The 24,491-nt window shown below is 49.8% G+C and overlaps 1 protein-coding gene across 1 annotated transcript in view; it reads right to left on the minus strand.

The window, feature by feature from the left end:
• Positions 1-9,761: 9,761 nt before the first annotated feature.
• Positions 9,762-24,491, minus strand: part of PDCD6IP (programmed cell death 6 interacting protein) — a 35,112-nt gene continuing 20,382 nt past the window's right edge. Inside the window, exons 8-18 of the mRNA XM_069084594.1 lie at positions 23,535-23,757; positions 22,370-22,493; positions 20,661-20,838; positions 18,517-18,628; positions 17,861-18,030; positions 16,456-16,704; positions 15,402-15,536; positions 14,707-14,801; positions 13,580-13,703; positions 13,125-13,330; positions 9,762-12,960 (exon numbers count right to left, since the gene is read on the minus strand). Coding sequence (XP_068940695.1) covers positions 12,786-12,960; positions 13,125-13,330; positions 13,580-13,703; positions 14,707-14,801; positions 15,402-15,536; positions 16,456-16,704; positions 17,861-18,030; positions 18,517-18,628; positions 20,661-20,838; positions 22,370-22,493; positions 23,535-23,757 — 1,791 coding nt within the window. The 3' untranslated portion in view covers positions 9,762-12,785. The remainder of the gene's footprint in view (positions 12,961-13,124; positions 13,331-13,579; positions 13,704-14,706; positions 14,802-15,401; positions 15,537-16,455; positions 16,705-17,860; positions 18,031-18,516; positions 18,629-20,660; positions 20,839-22,369; positions 22,494-23,534; positions 23,758-24,491) is intronic.

A 24,491-nucleotide genomic window follows, 5' to 3' on the forward strand; every position in this document is an offset into this window, starting at 1 on the left:
CCCCCAAGAGGAGTGGAGGGAGGCCAGCCCCCCCCAAGAGGAGTGGGGGGAGGCCAGCCCCCCCAAGGAGTGGGGGGAGGCCATCCCCCCCAAGAGGAGTAGGGGGAGGCCAGCCCCCCCAAGAGGAGTGGGCGAGCTTCTCACGGTAAGAAGGCTTTCTCACAGCTCAAGCTGAAGAGGTCCCGTCAGCAGGGAGTCAGCAGCGCCTCAGCTCCAGGACCTTCCCTGGCTTGCCCAGCTAAGCTCCAGCAGCTTTCTGGATTTTGGTGGTGAAGAGGTCCCCCTGCTGTAGACAGAGCTGCACGCCGATTCACCTATGTTCTAAGCCCCTGCAAGCTCTGATTCCACCGCACTTTCTTCATGCGTTCAAGGTTGGTTCCCCCATGGACAACACCCTCAAGTCCAAGGGAGGCCCAGCCAGGCATCTCCTCTCACAGCTAGCCAGGACACAGAATCAGCTCAAAGCAAAAGCTTGGGACGTAAAGCCACTAGCGACCACTGCCTCCAGAAGAGCCCAGTGGGCAAGCAGTCTCTTTCCCCTAGTGCCAATGGGCACACAGAGGGACCACTCACACCTCTGACAGCCCCACTGGAAAGCACTGCTGTGTCCATGAGGCACAGAGAATAGGCCCAGGGAGGAACCAGGGACACCTGCTTTCAAGGGCTTGAAAGGCTGTCAAGGAGCAAGGGTTGGAAAGATGTCCTCAGGGAGAGCTGTCCACAAGTGCAGTGGGCCGTCCACAAAGGCAGTGAGGTCCCCATCCCTGAGGGTCTCTGAGCAGAGCCTGGACAAGGGCACACACAGCTGCCGCAGTGGCATTCCTCTCAGGTCCAAGTTGGCTGAGGTGGCTGCTGGTGACTCATGATTATGTGAACCCTTGAATTTTATGACATGAGGTCATGCAATACACTAGTCCCGGGAGGGACGGTTCGGAGTCCAGGCGCAAAGGCATGGCATACTGGCCAGATGTCCATCCCTGGGCCATGGCTCCCAGGTTGGGGCCTGAGTGGTCACATAGACTTCCCTTAGAGCTGGCCACCGGGGAGGCCCCCCCATCATCCCCCTTGGACAGGGCAGGAAGATGCTTCAGACAGCCCTGCAGTCTGAGGGTCTGACTGTCTAGCTGGGAGCCCAAGGAGATGGACCCTGGGCCCACCTCCCTCTCCCCAAGAGCCTCTGGGTTGGGCTGGCTGCCCCAGGAAAGCTAAGCGGCTTGGGCAGAACATGGGACACTGGCACCACCTTCTGGGCTTGCCATGAAGTGATGTCTCGGCTTCCTGTGATTCCCTGGGTCTGGGGATTGCAGATGCTCTCCAGCCCTGACCGAGCTTTATTTCCACTGGAAAAGAGCTGGGTCCATCCACCAGACACTGCCAAGGGAGCCTGTAAAGGTTACTCTGTGCTAGCTGTGGCGAGGCCCAAGGCCACTTGCCAGCTGTGTGGCCCTGATCGAGCTACCCTGCTTCTCTGAGCCCAGAGGGCACCCACCTGGGCTCCAGTCTGCAGGCAGTGATCTCTGAGGGGTCCCTCCCAGCCCCGATCTGTGATCCCCCGAGTCCAAGGCACAAAGGACTGACCCAATAGGACAGTGAAGCACAAGAAAGCAGGCCTTGGGGACAGGCTGGGGATGAGCCCCCTGACCCAGAGGGCACCCCAGCCCAAGGCTGACCTTCAAAAGCCAAGGACCTCCCAGGAACTGGGTCCCAGGTCAATCCCCACCCAAATCAGTTTGAGTGCCCAGGCTCCCCAGACCCTCCCCCATTGACAGCCCTGCTGAGGCCCCAGTACCAGTCACTCAGACTAAGAGATGGAAGGGGAAGAGGTGAGGATTAGCCCCAGCCCCCTCCCCAGCAGCAAGAGCAGGGTCCAAAGAAATGAGCTTCAGAGCCCTGCCAACATCTTCATCCTCGCATCTCACAAGTGGGAACATGGAGCCTCAGGGCTGTGATCTGTGAGCTTCAGTAAGGACCTGGATAAGGCCAGATAAATGCTGGTCACCATTATGGGCAGGGACCCAGAGTCCTGAGCAATTGTCCAAAGGGTGATCCCAGGCAGACTTCTCAGAAAACATTCCCCTTCTTGCCTTTGGTTTTCTGAGCTTTGGGCCCGATCCAAGGGCCTGAGAAGGCCCAGGCTTTGAGGAACAAGTTGGTTTGGATGCTGGGAATCTGTCCTGCCTCTCCCCTCCAGCCTGTCCCTGTCCCTGTTCAGAGGCCTGTGCCAGTGCCCCACATAGTCCAAACGGCAACTGGGTCAGTTGCTGAGCAAGCAGGTTCCTGCCAGTGTGGGGCAGATTGGACCCTGCCCTGCCCCCTCATCCCTGCCCTGGGACTTGCTGTGAAGAAACACATCCCGAGTTCCTCCATCATCTCATCCACCAATCATGCATAGGTTTTTGTTGACAGTCAGGCTGTAGATTTACATTTTCCCTGATGTCAGCTGTTCTTGCAAACTAAGCAGAAGCTGCTGCTGCATTTTTATATTAATAAATGGATCCAAAGCCCAGGGGAACTCTTCACTTGGAAGACTTTAGTTTGTTAGATGGGGGGCTAGGTGGTGCAGTAAATAAAGAACCAGCCCTGGAATCAGGAGGACCTGAGATCAAATCCGGCCTCAGACACTTAACACAAAAACTGCTGTGTGACCTTAGGCAAGTCACTTAATACCAATTGCCCTCCAAAAAGAAAAAATAATACTAATTTGTTAGGAAAGTTTGTTTCCAAGCTTCTTAAAGTATGCAGAGATGAGAGGTTTGGGTGCTTGTTTAACAGATGACAGCATTTTCCACAACAAAAGCTAAGGGTCCTGCTAATCATGAAGCCCTCAAACTATCATTAGCTAACATCTCAATCTCTCCAATGAACCCCCAGTCACCAATGCTGCCCGTCCTCTCATCAGCCCTAATCTAGCTATATGTGTACTGTTTTCCCACTTGAACATCAGCTCCCAAGAGCAAGAACTGGCCTGCTTCTGTACCTGTACTCTGCACATAGCAGATGGCACTTAATGTTTTTCTCTCCATCCATCCTTCCCTTCCTCCTTTCCCCCCTTCACACTCAATCTAAGCACTTCAGAACCTGGGCCCTTTCTACTTTCCCAGTCACCTCCCTGCTCCTTGTGATCCAGATCAGCTACGCAACATTGCTCAGGGCATTCCATCTCCCGTGTCCCATCCCCCATGCCTGGAATGTGCTGCCACTTCCCATTGGCCTCAGAACCTTGGGCTTCCTGCAAGACTCAGCTCACAGCCCACATTTGGCCTTCCAGCTAGGGAAAGAACCTTCCACCTCCTCTGTATGCACCTCTTTGGACTGCAGATAGTGAGATCCGCAATAACTAAGCCAACAAAGGTTCGCACTTCTAAGTATACTGATTTATTGGCAAGGCACAGAGCTGCAGAATAAATCAGGCCAGCCCCCACCCCCCCAGCAGGCCCCCAAATGAAGATCATACAAAGATTTTTGTACAGTACATGAAAACAATAAACAGGATAGAAACAAGAATGCAAGATTAGGTCATCTAATTTCTTACTGGAGGGCAGGTTTGGGCAGAACTTTCCCAGGTGTGAAACAATGTCATTCAATTCCCACAATTTCCCCTTTTGATCTCTGGGGGGGGTGGAGTAGGGCATGCCCTTCCCGCCTCCTCCCCCCCCCAATGGATCACAATTTATAAAGGTTTTTTTTTTCTAATGTGTTCCTGCTCACTCTCATCATTGAACACCAAGAAAGGACCGCTGGGAGTCACCCTCTTGCAGAGCTTAGGGCAATAGCTCATTCGGAGCCTGAGAACAAAAATCATCACCAATGTTAAATAACATGGTCTCCTCGTATCCTAGCAACCAACATCCTTTGAATCAGCTCATTTCATCTTGAGCCCCATTTGGTCCCTGAGAAGGTCTTCTCTTGGACATTCTGGAATAGGCCTCATTCTCAGGACAGCTCTGATGGCGTCTCTGTTTCTCTAGTTCCAAGTCACTTGGAGAGGTTCCTAGGTCATTCTGCTAGAAATCTGCCATAGCAAGACTCAGTACTACTTAGTACAACCTCCAAAACTGGGCGAAAACCAGCTCAAGCCTTGTGGTTCTGATCCTATTAACAACAGAGCTAGAAAGAGCACATCACACTTGAGACTCATAATGACCCAGCACTTCAAAAAATTTCAGGCTTTACATACCCCTTGCTGTTTCTATCTTAACCTAAAAACCCTGTACCTGATATGGACAATATTATCCACAAGTTGAAGGAAGAATCTAAAAAAAAAAATCTATGAAGGCCTGACTTGGAAAATGAGCCCTTCTGTCTTTTAAAATAGACACTCCAAAATAGGAAAGTGGTTTCATTTTCTTTACAATTATCAATACAATTTAAATGTAAAAATTCTTAATCCAATTTTCAGAACTAATCACTAAAACATACTCAGAGTCTGAATTTACCATTAGAAACATGTGGGAGCCAATCATACGTGTGTGTGCATGTGTCTGTGTATACACATATGTGTGGGTATGTATCTGTGTATACACATATGTGTGTATCTTTGTCATTAGAGGAAACAAGTCTGATCCTGTTGCTTTCTGAACATTTGATAGCCCATTTAATTAGAAAACTTTTATGTTACAATTTTAATAACTTTGTTAAATTCCCCTTTTATGTCATATGTAACTAACGGATTCAGTACCACAACTAAAACTTCTATAAATCTAATTTCTACAGCTCACCTGTCTGATTATAGAAGTCTGTCATGAAAGGAAATGTACAAGCACCATTACGACAACATCAAGACTCGTCCCCTCAAGGACACAGACAGCTGACAGAAGCCTAAAGTAAAACTCCTCTAGTGCCACTCAATTCCAGGCCCGAGGCAGAGCTAACAGGGGTCCTGTAGTAAAGTTCCACATTCTTCACAGGGTATCAAAAGCCAGGCTCGGGATTAACCAGGCGGGAAGAAGCTCATATCTTAAGCCATGCCAAGATCATCCCCTCAATTTTTCCCAGGCACAGACATCCACACCCTGGACAACCATATCTGAAATCAAACTCAGAACAATATTAAGTTATGATCCCAAGAGATGTTACCTTAAATAACAGAATCACACTAATCATAGCTTTTTTTTAAGGGCTAAGTTATTATTTTTATTATGTTCAAGTAATAGTTAACAATGAACAAAAATATAAGGACATTTCATTTATCCTTCATTTAGAAATTTAAAATAATCACATTCTCTGGGGTTCCACACATACAGTGAATACATGATAGCTGACTCAAAAACACCAGAAGACTTCTGGCTACTATAAGCCTCCAACCTGTATTGTCCATTCACCCCTCATACAAGACTGAAATCTTTGAATCTGAGATCTTTTGTAATCAAATTGGTTCAAAAATGCAACCTCAACACACATTACTAATGTACTGTCTTCAAAAGACCTTATACAGTTTCATAATTTTTTATAAATGATAGTCAAATATTTCCAGATGAAAACCCACTCGTTATTACAGTAAACTTGTAAATTCCCCCCTCTGAAAAGAAGGGGGAGAGGGGATCCTATTTTCTCAGCAGCTAGGTGAGAGAGTGGATAAAGCACCAGGCACAGCACAGGAAGACCTGAGTTCAAATCCACCCTCATACACTTACTAGCTGTGCGACCTTGGGCAAGCCATTTAACCTTGTTTGCCTCAGTTCCCTCATCTATAAACCAAGCTGGAGAAGGAAATGGCAAACCACTCCTGTATCTTTGCCAAGAAAACCCCAGATGGGGTCACAAAAAGTCAGACATGACTAAAAAAATGACAAAACAACAAGAAGGTACACAAAATATATACCCAAGTATGAAATTAATCTGTGAAGGAAACTCCTGGCTTGGAAATTCTTTCTAAAGATTAGCAGTAAAAAGTCTATGATCATAAATTTGGGGCAGCTAGGTGGCACAGTGGATAGAGTACCAGGCCTAGAGTCAGGAAGACTCATCTTGCCGAATTCAAATCTGGCCTCTAACACTTACTAGCTGTGTGACCTTGGGCAAGTCACTTCACTCTGTGCGCCTCAGTTTCCTCATCTGTAAAATGAACCGGAGAAAGCCATGACAAATGACTCCAGTATCTTTGCCAAGAAAACCCCAAATGGTGTCATTAAGAGCAAGACAAGATTGAACAAGTTTCCCAAACTTCAGTATCAGAATTTTATAATATGCAGTCAGCAGGGTTAATAAGATCTTATGCTCCTGTCTCAATACAAAGTCTAAAGGGACCTTACAACAGATAAGGGTATCTTAAATATTTGTGCAAACAGTAAATTATCATCTACTTAAAAATAAAATATGCCCCATTAAATATTAAGCAGTTTTCAAACATCTCTTTTCTATGACACTCTTTTAGTATCTCCATTCATGATCCAACAGAATCCAGGCCAAAGAGAAGCCACCTCTCTAACAGCATTTTTGATACAGAAAAGTAACTTCTCTTTCAATCCAGATCCCATTAAATGTAATAGTTTAACAAATTTCACAGAAACTTTAGAAATTCAACCATACTATACACAATACCATGTATTTAAAACACGAACTAATGCTACCAGTCAGGTGACATGGATTCGGCTGATGCATTTCCAAATTATCTTTACATATAAAAGCATTTATTTTATCACTTTTGGAATTTTATACTAACCACATCTAAAATCCAGTTTAGACTTATCCAGTGTGGTATAATTGTGTTCAATTAATGAAACAATAATGATAATGGTCAACATCTACATATTATTTACCATGTATATGCCAGGGACTGAGTTAAGCATTTCACAATCTTTGTATCATTTGATTCTCATGACAACCCTGGGAGGTGGGTGCTATTCTTATTCTCTTTACAAATCAGGAAACTGAGGCAGGCAGAGGTGAAGTAACTTGCTTAAGGTCACACAGGTAATCAATTTCTTCATACCAAAGAGCAAATACAGTTTGTATTAGGCTCCGATTTACCACAATTATTTCATTTAGTTTCAGAACGAAATTTCAGTTCATTTTCAAAGAAGCATAGCGGCACTCCCACCTCCCTATAACTTTAATTTCCTTTTAAATTACCCAAAGTCAAATCAGTTCCTTTTGTGTTCATAACCTAGCCCCACTCTCACCTCTCCCTGAGACTTTTCAGTTTTAACCCAGGTTTGAAAGATGGGAAAATGCTCCAAGTGGCAGCTCAAATTCCTACCCCCTGCTTGGGAGCTTGAGAAATTTCCAAAGACTGGGAGACGCCTTTAAAATGGTCTTTCAGGCCAAAGTCATATTCCAGACTATCTAAAGAACTATTCTTCACCCCTTTGTAACTTACCAGTTTGTTGGGGGCTTTTTTTTTCTACACAATCTTGATTAACTGCAATACTGTTGTCTCTTTGGGTTCTCAAGAGCTTACAAATACGTGGTCTTTTCCTATTTCCTTTGGTAACCTTGCCTCTAGTTCACCTCAATAATTCTTTTACATAAGGCTTTACAAGTTCTACTCCAGCCTTCTCAAAAGACATTCCTGGTTACTTCCTCCCCACAATGAATATTGTGACTATCTATTGCCATTATCCATAACAGGGTCTGGGTCCAAGCAATGGCGCTTCTTTGTTTTTTTTTTAATCTCTCTTTCCATTCCTTAATTAAACTTTACTTATTTTTAAGTTGCTCCCTGAGTTAAACAAGCATTTCTTTTCTCATGGTTTAGAAAAAAATCAGTAACAGCCAGTTCTTAAGTACCAGGTAAATTTAAACTGCAAACTATAAATCATCTTTCGCCTTTTCACCAAAACACCTGTCTGATCTCCAAGAAACAAATCTACTGTTTTTGTGCAAGGGAGGCCTAAGTGCTATTTCCCTGTATCTCTAACAGAGTCAGGAGAGTCATGCCTATTTTTCCTTAAAACAAATTCCACAGTGGTGCCCCAAAACTGTATTTCAGCATTTGTCAAGCTTTTGCTAAGTGCGTTATCAGAGAGGACAAAGAGGGTGGCTCCTCAAATCTGCTTATCTCAGTGGAATCAACCCTTCTCAGATCTCCTTCACACTTCCAAATCCTTCCCTTCGGAAAGAGAATAGAGGTGCTTGCCCCTAATCTACAATCCCCAAAGTCTACTAAGATATTTTTAGCAGTTACCATAATTTGGAAATTCAAGGATACTGCATACATGTCGATTACAAATTGTCTCTAATCAGTTTATAATGCCACATATTTCTACAAACCAGGAAGTTTTCCTGTCTGATTATCTGACTCATCTCTGTAACTCCTACCTTGTCAGGGCTGATATGACAGAAAGTATCCCACTGGGACAGAGAGTTTAGCATTCTGTTTTTAACAGAAAGCTAGGAGAACTTTTTCAAGCAGCAAACTTCATGAATCTTCCCCAGCACCCTAAACTCTTTGGCTACCGCTTTTTATAGCAATCTTTCTGGCTGGCTGCATCTTTCCCTCTTTACTCTTTCAAGGTAGCAGCATTTACAAACCACACTGGATTAGACAGAAGACAGAGCTTCCTGGGAAGTTCATGGGGAGGGTAAAGAGGGATAAAAAGGGATTCCCTACTCCTGGGTATGAGCAAATGGCCCACAAACAGCTAAACCTTGGTGGACTTACACAGGTAGAAGTTTTCCTCATTAATCTTAGTCATTTCACAGACAAAACAATAAGACAGACCCCTTTTTGCTGGCCTTATCTCCTACTGAAGGTTGGATCAAAAGACCACTGCACACAATTTTCTAAAAGCCATGTGAAAGCCTTTGAGTTAGCAGGAATTGAAAGTCCCTTTTTCTTTTCAGTATCTTTCCAGTTGCAATAATGAAAAGTGCTGAATTTGGACCAAAACAAATTATCAGTTGAATCTCTTACAGTTTTGGACCAAATTTCACATTATTCGATAGCGTGCTCCTTCATCATTCCTGGATTAGCTGGGAACTTCCCGAGTCCCAGGACAAAAAGGTTTCTGCCAAGGGAGTTCCCATTGCTACAGATTCCATCATTTCCAGAGGGAATACAAATGTAGTGATTTTTCCTAGGTGAGGAGGCTTGCCTTGCTCCCTTTAAAAGGACTTTCCGAAGCCATCTACTTCCCCAATGCTGTCCAGGCTTATCTTGGCTGGGAAGAATTTGAGAGCCGGAGAGAGTTTGACCTCCAGGATAGTTTTCTGCAAAGAAGTCCCTCAGTCAACTGCAGCTGCTTGAGGGAGTTCTAAGAGGCTGTCCCAGGGCCACGAACCTACCCTTTCTCCTCCTGGCTGGCTCGCCAAAAAAGAAAATAGTTGGGAGTGAAATGTGCAATAACAGAGGGAACAAAGGTTTGCACTTCTGAACTTATCAATTTACTGGCAAGATGTGCAGCTGCCCTACCAATAAGACCAGGCCCACTTAGGAGGCATTGGACCCCAAATAGATTTTGCAAAAATCTTTATACCCTAAATTTACCTCCAACTCCAACCAGGATGTGAGATTAGGTAACCTGATTTCTTATCAAAAGAGAGATTAGGAGCCTTCTGACTTGGGATGTGAAAAGTGAGTTTCAGGACTTTCCCAGATGTGAAAAAGGATGTCACTCAACTCCCACAGTGCACAGCTGTTTGTGTGTGTGTCTTCCCCATTAGAGATTTACCCTGCCCAGCTCATGCTTAGCCCAGTGCCTGGCACACAGTGAAAGCTTAATACATGCTTGATGATTGACTAATACCTAGATAATTAAAGGATGAACAAAGAGAAAATGCTTCCAAGTTAACATGAAATAAGAATTCATCATACAGATAAGTAAGAATCTTCCAACTTTTATTTTTAGGGTACAGTCATTGGAACATTTTTATTTCTTTATAATCTCCCTAAAGGAAAGATATACAATAAAAATATAACCCAACATCCAACAATTTTTATGCTCAGAAAGGAATCTGAAGTCCCTGCTGTGGTAAGAAAGGATTGTTTTTTTAAAAATATAAATTTCAAGCCAGCAACAAAGCCTGAACATTCTTTTTCTTTAAAAATAGAATTCTTTTTCCATTCATCCCTTTGAGCCTCATCTCTCTCTGCTATATCTGGCCCCAATCTAAAGGTTACTTCCAAACCAGCAACAGTATCTGGGATTATGCATTAATTACAAATTACAAGATTGTGCTCTCCTTCATTTGCATTTTGTAATACATTAACTATATTTTAATACCAATTATACACTGCAAATAAATGATTTTAGTCTTAAAATATTCTTAACTTACAAGAGGAATTAGAAAAATATTTTAGGACATATTGAACATAATATAAATAGAAACTCTGCCCCTTTCATGACAAGAACTGAGATTAATGAAGTGATAAGTCTAATAAGGGGGTCTGGGAGGGGCAGGGATGGAGAACATGCTTGGGGATTCATCTCAACTGATGGCACCTGCTAGAATGGACAATCCCACTTAAGCATCATAGAGGCGACTAATCTGAAGTCTTATAAATTGCTTCCCTGTTGAAGTCACAAGGAACTACGAACAACTCGCTCTGAGATCTCCTGGAGAATCAGTGAGATCCCCAAAGACTGGGAAAGCACAGAATTTAGGGTCCCTTCCTAAAAGAAAAAGGGATAATTAGGTGACACAATGAATAGAGCACTGGGCCTAGAGACAGGAAGATCCAAATTCAAACCTGACCTCAACACTTATTAGCTGTGTGACCCTGGGCAAGTCACTTAACCCCATCTGCCTCAGTTTCTCATCTGTAAAATGGGGACACACTGGAGAAGGAAAGGGCCAACCACTCCAGCATCTCATTTTTATAAGTCACAGCTTCCAACCTGGAAAGGATCTTGGAGGCCATCAAGTTCAATGTCCTCATTTTACATAATGACTTGGTCAAGGTCACCCAGGAGAGTGGCAAAGTCAGTCAGGACTCAAACCTGGGTCCCACCTCCAGGTCTCTTGCCCTTTTCTTTTCTTTTCTTTTCTTCTATAAGTAAACAAGTCTGGGGCAGGGGAACAACGGGCCGACTGGATTCACTGTTAGAGGCGCGATGAAGGTTACAGTTATTAGGGACTCTCCTGCTGTCACCCATGCCCCTAATAAATGGAATTCCTTCAAGTTCTTACTAGGATTCTTCCTAAGACAGCCTTCTCTCCAGCGCCATGAGCTCAGGGAAGCAGTGGGACCAGAGACAATGGGTCCTTAAGGAGCAGAGGTGGCTTTACTAAGGCAGATGCTGCTCACACCAGACTGTGGACAGGCCTCTGCTGACCAGGGCCATCACTCCCCCAATGGACTACCTCTTTTCAGGAGCATCCTTCTAAAACGTTCACGGGGGAAGATACAGGTTCCGTCCCTATGACTCTCAGACCCTCACTTGAGAGCTGGCCTGGCCCACCAGAACATTCCAGCAAAGGAACAATTTGGCATAGTCCCACTACACAGTCCAGGTATGTGTGCCATGATGCTCCCACTCCCCATAGCAAAAGTCACGTCCCCCTTTGCTGATACCAGATTAACAGAAGCCAGAAGCTAAGACTTAAGACCTTTCTGCCAAGGCACAGACCAACCTCAAGGGAACTTCTGAATTCCACAAAATCCAAGGCTATTTACAGTGACACAGCATTTTTCCACATTTCCCAGTCAGTTAACATAAACAATATCTTTGACCAATACAACCCCTTTACAAAAAAGAGATTAGGCTCTACTGTCAGAGAAAACAAACATAAAGCAAACTCATGGGCTTTTGAGTAAAATCCATCCTGCAAAGAGGAATTGGCACGAAGGTATTTCGGCAGGCACCCCCTCCCCAGTCCCTGGGAGGCCCCTCCATCCCACAGCACTATCTGCTCCATGCACTACAATGCAGGATCTTTTCTGTTGAGAGTGCTCCCCAACACAGATGCCAAAGGCCCGGCCTGCTAACCTGCCATGTACCTGTTTTCCAGGTTGCCTGCACCCTCACAGTCCCGTCTCCCAGGAGGGGGGACAATGAAAGATCTCATAAGGAAAGAAAAATGGAGTCAAAGGGAGTAACCAAATGTTTAAAAGTAATTCCTTTGTATTTAAAAGTCCAGTCAAAGAAAGGAATGCTTTTTAATATGTCATGGAAAACAGCAAATGAAAAAGTATTTTGGTCAAAATCTACTAATCATTTTTCTTCTACACAAACAAGTTATTTTTAAGATTTGGAGGCAAGCACCTATCCTGTCTGCTTCTCTCTGGGACTCTGCTGCCATGGCCCCCAAGACTTCTGCCTGGCTAAACGCTTCATTCTAACATCACTGCTGCTCTACCCAAATGGCCCTGGACTACACACACCACTTGTAGTGGGCCTGGAACCTAGCATGGCCAACATGGAACCCACAAAACAACAGACCAAGGCCAAAAATAACAGCATGGTGAGAATTAATGACAAAGCATAATTAAAACCCAGTTAAGTAATTTATTTTTAAGTTATAAGATTTACAAGCCTTTGATTATTTCACAAAATAGCATATTGAAAACTAGATCAAAACTGCAAACCCAAAAGAGACCCCGTGTGTTCACCCCTCTCCTCTGCCCAGCTCATGCCCTAGCATCACCCCTTCCCTGGAGAAGGTGGCTGGACCACCTCCACACCTCCAGCTCCAATTTCCTTTCTCCCTCTGCCCCCAAAAAACTGCCAGTCAGGTCTAGCCTCTGTCCCATGCCGCAGAACCTAGCAGGGCAATTCGACGGGGCCTTTGAAACACGGACGGGTCCAAAGGATACAGTACGGTACATTAAGGGTACATTAATCTGTAGAAGGCTTATTGCGTGTCTCCCCCTAACCCTTAAGCGCAGCCTCTTCTCCGCCACCCTACTGCTGGGGGTAGTGAGGCTGCTGAGGAGCCTGAGGGAATGGGTACTGAGGCTGCTGGGCTCCTGGGTACGGCGCTTGTCCAGGGTTCTGAGGATAAACTGGAGGGTAAGGCAGGGTGTACTGGCCATACATGTAAGGGTTATAGCCCATAGGCATCGGCATCTGGCAGTACCTGCGGAGGACAAAGGTGAAGCACTGGAACACGGCGCTGGGGACGCCATTCCTTGGCCCCCCCCCCCCAGAGTGGCTGTGGGCCCAGGACTAGCTCCCAAGGCTCCCCCCAAAGAAAGTTCCACGGCCCACCCTCAGTGAGCCCCACACATCCTGCAGCATTACCCTGGGTATCCTGGATAGGTGGGATATGGTGGTCCCTGGGCCTGAGACGGGGCCACACTGGGGGCTGTGCCAGACGCGGGGAGTCCAGGTGTCGGGGAAGGAACTGGGGCCGAAACAGCAGCCCCAGACACAGCAGGAGCAGACGTGTTGCGGCCGGACGAGATCACTGGAGGCGGAGGGCGGGCTGGGGGCTGGGGCTTAGAAGGCTACAAGAAACCACAAATCACTCATCAGTCATCACCCAAAAGGTCATGCACAAGAGAGGACCCTTCCTCCTCCAGCCCACTCGTGACCAACTGGGGAGAAAGCAGATGCCTCTGCTGGAGTCCTGGCCCCCGGGCAGACTCAGACCCCTACTCAGAACCTTGTTTTTAACTGCACAAAAACATCCAGTATCACAAGAAAAACAGGTGCATGGAAACGGGCTAACTGCCCTTGAGGAGGCGGTCACTCACCAGCATGGTCCTGGGCGCTGGCGTAGGAGGGGGTGCACTTCCCCCAGCCGCAGGAGAGGTCTGATAGGCAGGGGCCGGGAGAGACGGGGCACTGGGCTCTCGGGCAATGCTCTGCTGCAAATCCCTTTGAAAGAAGAAAAGTGTCAGACCCTGAAAGAGGTGAGAGACTGCGTGCTTGGACAGCCATCTCTCCTTTCGGGAAAAGCGTCAGACAAACACAAGATCCTGGCAAATACAACCCGTGCTGTGGGTCTAAAACACCCCAATAAAACGTGTAGCACCACCTGGACCTCTGCCACAAAGCCTACAGCCCAACAGAGGCCTCTCCTTGTGGACATCAAAGGGCTGGAGGAGGCGAAAAGGTGGCCGGCCTCTAAGAGCCACGGAGGCCACTCCAAAGTGGAGACCCTCCAAAGGAGACTCCCCCACCCCAATCACACATACTGAAGCAGTGAAGGGGGGGCCCAGGGGGCTGTGCTGGCTCGTCACTGCCTGAATAAAGGCATGGTGGCATGCTTGTAAGACCTGCGGATGATGGACAGCACAGCTACAATCTGGAGGCCAATCTAAGCATCTAACAAGGGTAAATGGGAAGCTGACCTCTGTTAGCCCAAGTAGGAGCCCAGGGTTACAGTGTGACAGCAAGGCAACTAAAAACGATCTGGAGGTCTCAGTGGGGTGGCCAGCTGCAGCCAAAAAAGTCTGAAGCCACATAAGGGAGAAAAGAGAAGTAGAGTATCCAGTGTGAAGGAGGGCCAGGCCAATCCCACTGGCCTCTGCCAAGGGCCAATCACAGCTGTTCCAGGCCATTTTAGAAAGAACCAGGAAAAGCAGGTGGGTTAACCAGGATGTCAAGGAGCACAGGGAGGGTTGTAACACGAAGAGGAAAAAGACGCACGGGGGCCAAGTCAACAGCAAGAGCTCGAAGACGGAGGCCCAGTCTCCCTCCCTGCCCGTCAGAGCCGTCCCCAAGGGCCACGGGGCCATCTCCAAGGCCTCCCACGAGGGCAGGCAGGCAGGCAGCACGAGCTCGGCCCGTTGTTCTGCCCCCTGGGCCAAGCAGAGCAGAGTCAGGAATGCAAACGCAGAGGGACGAGAACGTGCACACACGTCCCAGGGTCACGTACTTGAGAAGCTCATCCCTTTCTGTCTTCCGGGCAAACACGATGTCGCTGCATTTGTTCTGAAACTTCACCAGGATCTCCGTCAGCTCATTGTAAAACTAGGAGCAGAGGGCAGACCGGTCACCATTTCTGATGCAGGAGCGGCCATACCCGCCGAGGAGCAGAGGCCCAGCCCCGTGACAGCCCTCCTCCCCAGCCCGGCTCTTCTGCTGACAAGGTTCTGCACCACAAGCCCTCAGATGCGACAGAGACAGGGACTCTCCCCAATGGTCCTAGATTTAAAACCATTGGGTCTCCAAAGACCCCTTTACCGAGAGCCCCAGTTCACATAGGGGGAGAGTTGATCCCCCTCTGATTCTCCTGCTTTCCAAGTCAGACAGGTTGCCTATCCAGCTGTGGGCTTCACTGAGACCTCCAAGAGAAGCCTTGGGAAGGTCACCCATCTTGTGATGGGTCCTTGGACAAGAGGGCGGGGGGCCAAAGCAGTAAGTGAAGAGAAAAGCCAGAAGAGCTTGACCAAGAACCACTCCAAGGTGGAATGGGCTGTAGGCCAAGGTCACCATGCTAGACTAGGCCTGAGAGCCTGTGACTGTACGCTGTCCACCAGGCTACGTGCATAGCCTTTTTAGAGAACCAGGAGGGCCAAACCATAGGAACCCTGGGCTAGCCCAGCACAAGGCTCCACTGACCACCCCTACCTTGGTGCCTTCTCTCAAATTGGCGACAAGCTCCACAAAGTTGTCATAGGCCACTGCCAGATTCTTCAGAACCTCTTCTCGCAGATTGGCTTCATTGTTGGACTGTTTCATCTTGGAAAATTCCTGATGTGAAACCTTGCCCAAAAGACAGAACAGTTAGCACGTGTCCAAGTGTCTCGCTGTGTGGCTGTGTGCAGATCCCCTCCGTGAGCTTCAGCCACCTAGTGACTGATCTGGGGCAGGTCAATGGCGAGAAGAGACACTGAAGACTGTGGCGAGGCCCCAAGGAGACCCCCCCATAACAAATGTGGCCTGGTGCCCCTGCAGCACTAAGAAAGACACCACTACCACTCAGGATGCTGTCTCGGGTGAGCCTTGGGTAAAGCTGTGCTGCTGGGGGGGAGGCATGAGGCCCAAGGAAGTGTCTAATAACATAGGTGTGTCAAACCATCAGCACCAAACTGCTGCCTCCTGATGCACACAAAAAACAACTTCCAGCACTCTAGCAAGTGCAATTGTGTCCCTTTCACAAAATAACACCAAGCTTTCCAACCTACATGGAGCTCTTCAGACGCTGGTTCACACCATCCCAACTCCCCATCTTTAAAAAAGGTCACTGTCAGAAAGTTTCAGAAACGCGGATGGATCCAAAGTAACTCTCACCTTCTGACTTGCATCTTTTTCTCTGGGTCATATTCACATGAAGCCTACAGTCAACTGAAAAGCCTTGCAGCTACCAACCTACTCTGACCTGGGGAGCCTTGTCCTTCTGCAAATCCCAACCAAAACAAATTAAGATGCTTGCAGGTTTTCTGGAGAAGAAAAGTTCTCCTTAGTTATACAAGGAAAAAAAAAAAGAGATCAGGGGACACAGAACAAGGCATGGACTTCCTGCCCACCTTTTCTTTAACACGAGTCTGGCACGCCCCGGGTCCTTCTGCTCAGTTCCACACTCCAGGTTTTCGTTTCTAGTGACTCACTCCTTAAAGCCCATTCACTGGCCCTGCAGAAGGCCTGGGGTGGGGCAGGGCAGGGCAGCCCAAGAGAAACCCACCTGAATGCTTTTCAGGAGCTCTTCCTGCTTCTTCAGTGACTCCTGAACTCTGCTTGTAAGGCCCCCGTAGACACGGTCCAACTCCGTGACAGAAAGGGCTTCTTCATTTATAGCACCATCCTTCGCTAAGGCCGACAGAAACTTGCTTCTCATGTCAAAGGTCACGGACTTGAGGTCACTTTCCAGCTGTTCACGGTCCTTCTTCACGTCATCTAGGCTGGCCAGCAGGGACTTCAGCACATTCACCACCTGAGAGAGATAGACACCTAAGCACCTCCCGCACAGAGCAGGGGGAGCATACAGGCAGGCAGGGGAAGGACGGATCAAAGTGCACCTGGTGGACACGCTCAGCATCTCTGGCCAACAGAAATGCAAGGCCCACCCCTTCCCTGCCGAGTCTCTGAGCGACCGCTACTTCAGACCTCCCTCTCTCCTTGTTTCCCCAAGTGTGCAGCACCCTCGGACAGGAGCTCTGGAAGTTTTAGGGCCTGAAGATGACCCTCTCCCCACCCCAACGACTGAGCCGTTTCTGTCTGCCACCTGGGAAAATACCAATGACAAGAAATGACCCCTTCACACTCTTTACACTTCATCAGGTGCCTCTGGGGAACCTCCCCCCAGAGCAATTTCATTTCATGCAGGATAACTGAAAGCACCCCACGTGCACACACACACAGGCCAGATGATGACAAAGTAGAAGACAGAGGCTTTGGTTTGGGGCCTGTGTGTCCACAAACCTTCGATCTGCCAGGAGTAAATGCCCGAAACAGAGACAGTTCAGAACCAGTTCTCCTGAGAGTCCGGCCCGACAGGGGCAGGCAGCAAGAAACCTCTGCTGAGCTCTGCTGGCTCCAGAACAGCACCTCCTTTTCTGGGCAAACTCAAGAGGGGCCTTCAGGATGACAAGGGCGAGTCCTGAGTCTGACCCTCCCTCCACTAGCTGTGCAGCTACAGGGTCACGCAGACATCAGCAATGGCACTTGCTGTGATTTTTATAGAAAAATTGTCCCAAAGGGCCTACTAAGTGTCCGTCTAGCCCACTGACTTAGGGTCTGCTGCCTGGGCTATATCTTGTCAGTCACCAGGAGCCCTGATGATACTAAGAAAGACAGAAGCCAGTCGCTAGCCTCCAGTAGGTCCCAGCCTAATGAGAAGGACACACATACACAAGCCTGTACAGACACAGCTGGGGGGCCCAGCACACACGGTGTTAGACCTGCAGTCAGCAAGTCACAAGTTAAAATCCAAACCCAGGTCCTTCCCAGCTGGGTGACCTGGTCAACGTGAGTAAGAACGGTGGTAACCATAGTCCTCTGGGGCTCCGTCTGCCTTCAGAGAACCTGAGTGTGTGAGGGCAGGGTCCCAGGGGTGGCGGCCTCCCACCTCCCACCTTAGCCAGCCTCACCTCACTGCCCTGCATCGTCTTAGCCGGGTTGGCAGAGGGGATGGCCGCGTTCAGCTCAGGCTCAGGCTTACACAGCAGGGCGATGGTGTCCCGGTGAGACTGATAACGCTCTCTGACTAGTCCATCAGCTTGCACGGCCTTGTCCAGCACACCCTTGAAACTGGCTCCCTCTGAAGAGAGGAACAAATGGAATGACTGGAACGCCAAGGGCTGCTTTGGACACCCTTGCCTCTGCTCCCCACAGGCGCCACCACCAGAGTATACACTGCTAAAAGCTGCTAACGACCGCCAAGAGGGCACCCTTCGATGCAGCACCTGCAGACAACGTGCCAGGCATCTACAAAGTCTGACCCACCCGACGAGACTCGGACACAGCCGGGCCAACCCAAGGCCTCCCTGGATCCAAGGAGGGGAGCAGCACCCACAAACATCTGTGTCTGATCCCAGCTCCCCAAACCCTCCAACTGCCACAGTGACATTGGCTCCACAAGGCCCAGCCAGGACATCCCATCTGGAGGCAGCCACACTGTAGAAAGGCAGCATCCTTAAGGGCGCCAGCTCCGCACCAGGTGGCCCAGAAGAGCCCCATCCCCCCTGCTCTGACCCAACATTCCCCAAACACAGGGGCCCTATGGGTCCCACAGAAGACACCACACCTGCCCTCAGAGGCTTGTAGAGCTCATTGGATGGCGTCCTCTGCCAACGCTCCTTGAATTTTGCTTTCAGCTCATTATCTGTCGCTTCCTCTTCATTCAACAGTCTCAACGACTGGAGAAAAATGAGATTTGTCACACTGTGGTCTAGGAGAACACTTTATTCCCTCCCACTCTGCAGCCTCCATTTAAGCCTCCCCCAGACACGCCCAGTTTGGCTGGGCACAGAGGTGCCCGAGACAAAGCTCTAGAAGCGGCTCCCTTTCGGAGGAAGGGCCACCAAGAAAGGAGCACCCGAGGAGCTGCCCCCACCAGCCACCCCAGCTGGAGAGGCCGACACATGGTGACCCAAGGCTGGAAACCCCCAACTCTGGCCCCTGTCATCACCCCAGCAATAAGCTCACTCACACAGTGGCCACTGTACTCGGGCAGACCCTCATCACCTCTGACCTCAAAGACCAGGGATCTTGAGCCCCTGCAGGATCCAGCACTGAGACCTGCTTTCCTCCCCAGCTTCCCCCAGCTCGCACTCTGCAGAAGTGTGATGGCCAGTGCCAGGCCCACTTCTGCAGGTGCCCTTTCCTAGTCATCCTGGACAGATAATAGGGTGCAGTCTCCCTACTCTGACCTGGGCTTGCCCCCTACCCTCAACACACAACTGGGGCTTAGCACACGCTTGCTGACTGAGGCTCACAGAGGCCCAGTGACTTGCCCAGGGTCACGCTGTCAGGCAGGGACTTCTGGACCTTGCATCTTACCCCCCAGTCCCTCTCCAGCCAATCCCCAGCAACACAAGGGTAAGCCCTGGCCGCAATGACCACCAGCCAAGAGGCTGAGAGCCAGGCTTCCTGAACTCATCTCTCCATGCAGCCTCCTGGTCCTGCCCACCTCTGCCCCTTCTCAGGGTCACAATAACAGATGGGAAGTCTTCATAGGTATTCGTGCTCTCTGAGTCAAGGTTGTGTCATTCTAGGCCTCTGACCATTCTGGCCAAGGCCCAGACAAACCCATGGCTAAGCGTGCAGGCTAATGGAGCGATTTCTGCTCTAAGCCTGGTCTCTCCTCTGCCTCAGAGTACTGAGATAAGCCTACAGATGGATCAGGGGGCAACTGTATGGAAAGGACCTCAGGGCTGTGACCAGGGCCTAGCTGGCAGGCCCATCCAAAAGGATGGACCAGACCATGTGCTTGCCCAGTCCAAAAAGACACCATGTGCAAAGGACAGGCACTTTAAGGGGTCTTACAGGCCCTCCACTCCAAGCCCCCCCATCTTATCATGGAGGACACTGAGGCCCAGAAAGGGGCCCTAATTTGAACAAGATCCTTAGGGAAGGAAAGAGCAGTACTGAGACAGGCTTAAACTCACTTCTCTGCTTGTCTACGGCCTGACGATGATGCTACCAGGCCTTCCCTGACCCCCTCAATCTGCCCCTCCACTGGCCAGTGAGGTGGTTGGCTAGGTAAGGGGGACGCACGGGGTTAAGGCCCAGAACCTACTGCTGCTAGGAAGGGGACAGATCCCATGGGATCAAAAAACTGGAACTGGAAGATGCCAGAAAGACTGGGAAGTAAATGAAATGATAAAATCTATCTTCCAAACAAGGTCTACAGGTGGGCAACAGTGTCATGAGGGCAGCAGTCAGGAAAGCCTGTGGACAGGCAGGGGCTGAGACAGCAGTGCTCATCCTTGGCCTGGGAGGTTGCAGTCCTATCTCAGGTACCACGGTCTCAGACCAGCCAGAGTATACAGAGGATGGCAGCCAGGGTAGGGAAGGCCTATAGGGTTTGGCCTACAAGCTGGGGAGGTGGGCAGTTGGACCTGAGGGGGGAGGGAGACTCCTAGGATGAAGGGAAGGTGGACAAGTGGAACAGGACCCGGCAGGCAGATCTCAGAGCAAGCGGCCAAAAGGCCAAGCCAAGCTGAGTGAGAGAAGATCAAGCAAGTGCCCAGAGACCGGGCTCCTTGCCCTTGGAGGGCTCAAGCAGGGCCTGGGCCCTATGTGGGGGCAGGGCCCTTCCACCATGAACTCTATGATTGTCTCCATCGTAGAGCTGAGAGGCTAAGTGCTGCTGTGACCACCTAGTCTCTAGTCCAGGGCCCTTCAGAGCGCCCACGGCACCCCCCTCACCCTCGCATCCCCACTCACCTCATCGAGGATTTCTCGATTTCTCTGCAGCAGCTCAGGCAGATCTTTGATCAGCTGGTCCACAGTGTGGATCCCTCCCTGCTCGATCACCGAGGCTGATTTCGCCAGAATAGACTGAGGAACGGTATCCCCAGAGACATCCTCGATTGCTGCAGGCAGATTGAGGGAAGCCAAGACCCTAGAGAGAAGGGAAGCAAAACCATACCCGAGGAAAGGGTTGACCACGAGACTCTCCCACCTTCCACATGCAATTATTTATGACGGCGGACTGTTAAGCTAAAGCCCAGGTGCTGCCACAGCGGGGCTAACGCCTACATGCACATGCTGCAGGACCAACCTGGCTTGGCCACGTCTGTATGCAGACGCAGACAAGGACAGAGGAAAGGCGACACGGCAAAGAAAGGAGTGTCAGTCACAGGTCCTAGACCCCAAATCAGCCTCCAAGCCCTCAGCACACACAACACACACAGCTAGCAGGGGAGGCCCACACGCCTGTTTCTCATCAATCCCGCCTCTGTGGGGATGGATCAGCCCAGGGAACATCGATCACACCACCAACTGAGGGTAATCAGGAGCCACTGGGTCATAGACAGGACTCCTGGGCTGGACGTGGCACCAACAAATGAGACCAAGTCAGGCCTGCCAGACTCTCTTCCTTCCCTTGGTCTCCCACCCAGCTCCGAGGGCTGCAGCCAATCTACAAACACCTCGAGGTGCCAGGTGGGCCCTAAGCTGCAGGACAGGGGACAAGGCCCTTCAAACCCCAAACGTGAGGAAGCATAAGGCCTCTGCTTGGGAGAACCTGGGAGCTGAGCTGGTAGACTGGCAGAGAAAGATTGGTGGGAGGGCACCCAGGCACGATGATGGGGAAGGGCCAACAGATGGGCCCAGAGGCAGCAAGAGGCAAGGAGGCTGAGATGACCTGGGTCAGAGATGAGAGAGCCTCAATGCCAAGTGGGACGACTGATTAGCTAAGTGGGATTCATGGAGAGGAGGAGCCAATGGCAAGGCTGCAAAGCAGGGTAACTGGATGGAAGGTGCTAAAGGGCAAAGAACGTGATCTGTATGGGACCCTGGGCTTGACAAGCCTGAGAATCGCCCAAAGGGAAAGGTCCAGTGGCGGCTGAAGCTCCAGAGACAGACCTCACCAAGTGAGAGAGAAGGGAGCCCAGGACTGAGCCTTGGGGGCGTGACATGGATGAAGAACCAGCAGCCAGGGGCAGAAGAACAGGCGAGAGCAGAAGCACAAATACCCAGAGAGAAGCAAGGACCCGGGAGGATGAGAACGAGGACTGGGAAACACGGTGTCTTGGGAGGAGTTTCCCGGTCAATCCAAGGAGAGAAGGAAAGCAATAGTACCTAGCAAGTGCTTTTTGGGGGGACACTTGCCTGTTCGTGGGCAGAAAGGACCTGGGAGATGATGAATGAGACAGAAGGCTGGAGAGAGTGGGGGGGACCACACACTCTGCCTCAGACACTGGACGAGAGGAGGAGGGAGAGAATCTGGGATGGGGCCAAAGCGGATGAGCCCCTCAGCCAAGGAAGATAAGGAGCAGTGATCCAGGAAGCCCAAAAGGAGACCACACAGGGGCTACAAGAGGGTCCAGGGGAGATCATGGGGCCCCAGGGCCAGAGGACCAGACCAGGTGATGGGAGCAGAGCACAGCCGACCAGGGTGGTCCTGTCAGGGCAGGCTAAACCACACTTACCCATTGGCTAAGTTGGTGGATTCTCTCATTTGGGCGATTAACCTGTTCACCAGATCGGCCTTCCTCTGATTAGAGCAAGCCACAGACTGCTGCACGGCCACTGGGATCATCTTCTCAAACAGGTCTGGAAGCAGAAGGCAGCATTTCAACAGGACCTGAGTGACACCCAGCCTGGCTGCTCCCCAAACTTGCCTGCCCCTTTCTGGGTAGCTCACAAGCTCTGGGGTGAAGGAGGTCAGAGCAGAACTGTGTGGCAGCCACATAAAGGCAGGAGGGACACAGAAAGCTGTGGGATGTGGGAGGTCAAGACATCTGGCTCATCGGCAGGGTGGGGGGAGGAGTCTAAGAAGAAGAGGTGAGGGACACGCTGCATAGTGATGGTCGTGAAGGGAGCCAAGAACGAGCTCCACAGCACCATCCACCCCCAAACCCCAAAACATGAAAGGGACCTGGCACAAAGCATGCCCCAGAGAGGACAGGCCTGAGAACCCTGCTCTGGGGGCAGCCTGTGTATGTGTGTGCATGCAGGCGCAGGCAGGCCCTATTGAAACCTCACTATCCTGCTTTCCTCATGCTCCTCTGCCCATGGCTTTACTGGAGACCAGTGAGACTTCGTACTTGGGAGCCACTCAACTGAACCCTTCACACACCCTCCTCTGCATATAATGTACTTGTGCATAACATAGACTTTCCAGAAGAGCTCTTAAAGAGAACACTTTTTAAAAATGAGTATTTTAAAATCTATTTTCCTGACTCTGGGAACTTATGAAATACTAAAGGCAGGGAACAGATGCAAAAAAGGGCACCATTTAAGATGACAATTGGTCCTGCCATGTCAGGACTTTCTCCATTGCAGTTTCAATATATCATGTGTCGGCATAAGAAATTGAATGGAAATTTGGGGGGAGTTCTGAATAATTAGCAGATGACACGCAAAGGCCAAAAGACAGAAAAAGTCTAGAAATTCAAAAATGCATAAAATATCTAGATGGCATTGCATGATGTCAACACAGCTTATCTTCTCTGGTGTGACACGAAGGTCAAAGAATTTGACCTGGACTTTCCAGATCCTGGGGGTGACACCCCCTGCCCCAGCAATGTGGAAGTGAGGATCTACGTCTGAAGAGGAGACCCTGGAGGCCAAAGGCATTCAAGACAGGCTTACCACTGAATTTCGGACTGAGAGGCACCCGGACGGGCGTAGGCTTCACAAGAGTAGCTTTGCCAACAGGTTCCAGGTCTTTAAGGTCTGGAACTCGGTCATGATAAATGAAGTCATTGTCCTTCTTTGCTGCTGTGAGAGCACGGCTGATTTTGTCAGAGAAGTCCTTGGTGCTGATATACTCATCATAGCGAGACGCCACCGTCTTGACCAGTTCCGCTGCGTGCTGTGGAGAACACATCCAACCTCAACCAGGCCATTCACGGGCCTGTGGTCTGCTCTGGCATTCAGGCCACAGAAACAATCAGAAGCAAGGCTCAGAGGAAGTCTGGGCCCACTCTCCCCACAAGCGGTGCCCATGAACCGGCTGTATTACCAGGGCTTAGCCCGGCACCCAGTCAGGGCTGACCAGCTGCTCACTGCCTTGACTAGCCTCGTTCTGACCTAGGCTTTGGCAGGGCCAGCCCCCTGTCACTCAGGGCTGCTGAGGCTGCTGACCATGAGGGTCAGAGAAGGGGGCTGCTGATCCACACTGTCTGAGGAAGGCCTCCCCACAAAGGAGGGGTCCAAAAAAGGGGGGGAGGGAAGAGGAAAAAAAGGCCTGTGAACCGGCTTGGAAATCTGAGCTCACTAGCATCTTGTTTCTACAAAAAAAAAGGTGTCTTGCTCCCCCATTCATCATGGGAGCAGAGTCCCTGCTACTCTTTAAAGAGGAGGAAGCTGAGAGCTAAAGAGATCACACGAGGATGAAGGGCAACGTTGCTCCAGCCCTTCCTTAGCCCAGGCCTGGGGACTGTTTCCTTCCCTTCCCTCCTAACTTTAAACTAAGCTCCTGGGCTCCAATCAAGAAGGGGGGCCAACGAGCCACTTGCTGCTTTCACGGGAAGTTCCCTGCCCTCCCCGGCCCTCCCACCTAGACTCCACTGCACCAGGAATCTCTCCAGCTAAAGTGCCCTGGCC

This window comes from Petaurus breviceps, unplaced genomic scaffold, assembly GCF_028583685.1.
Source record: "Petaurus breviceps papuanus isolate PSGF00001 unplaced genomic scaffold, PetGlider_PUasm1.0 174, whole genome shotgun sequence".
NCBI lineage: Eukaryota > Metazoa > Chordata > Mammalia > Diprotodontia > Petauridae > Petaurus > Petaurus breviceps.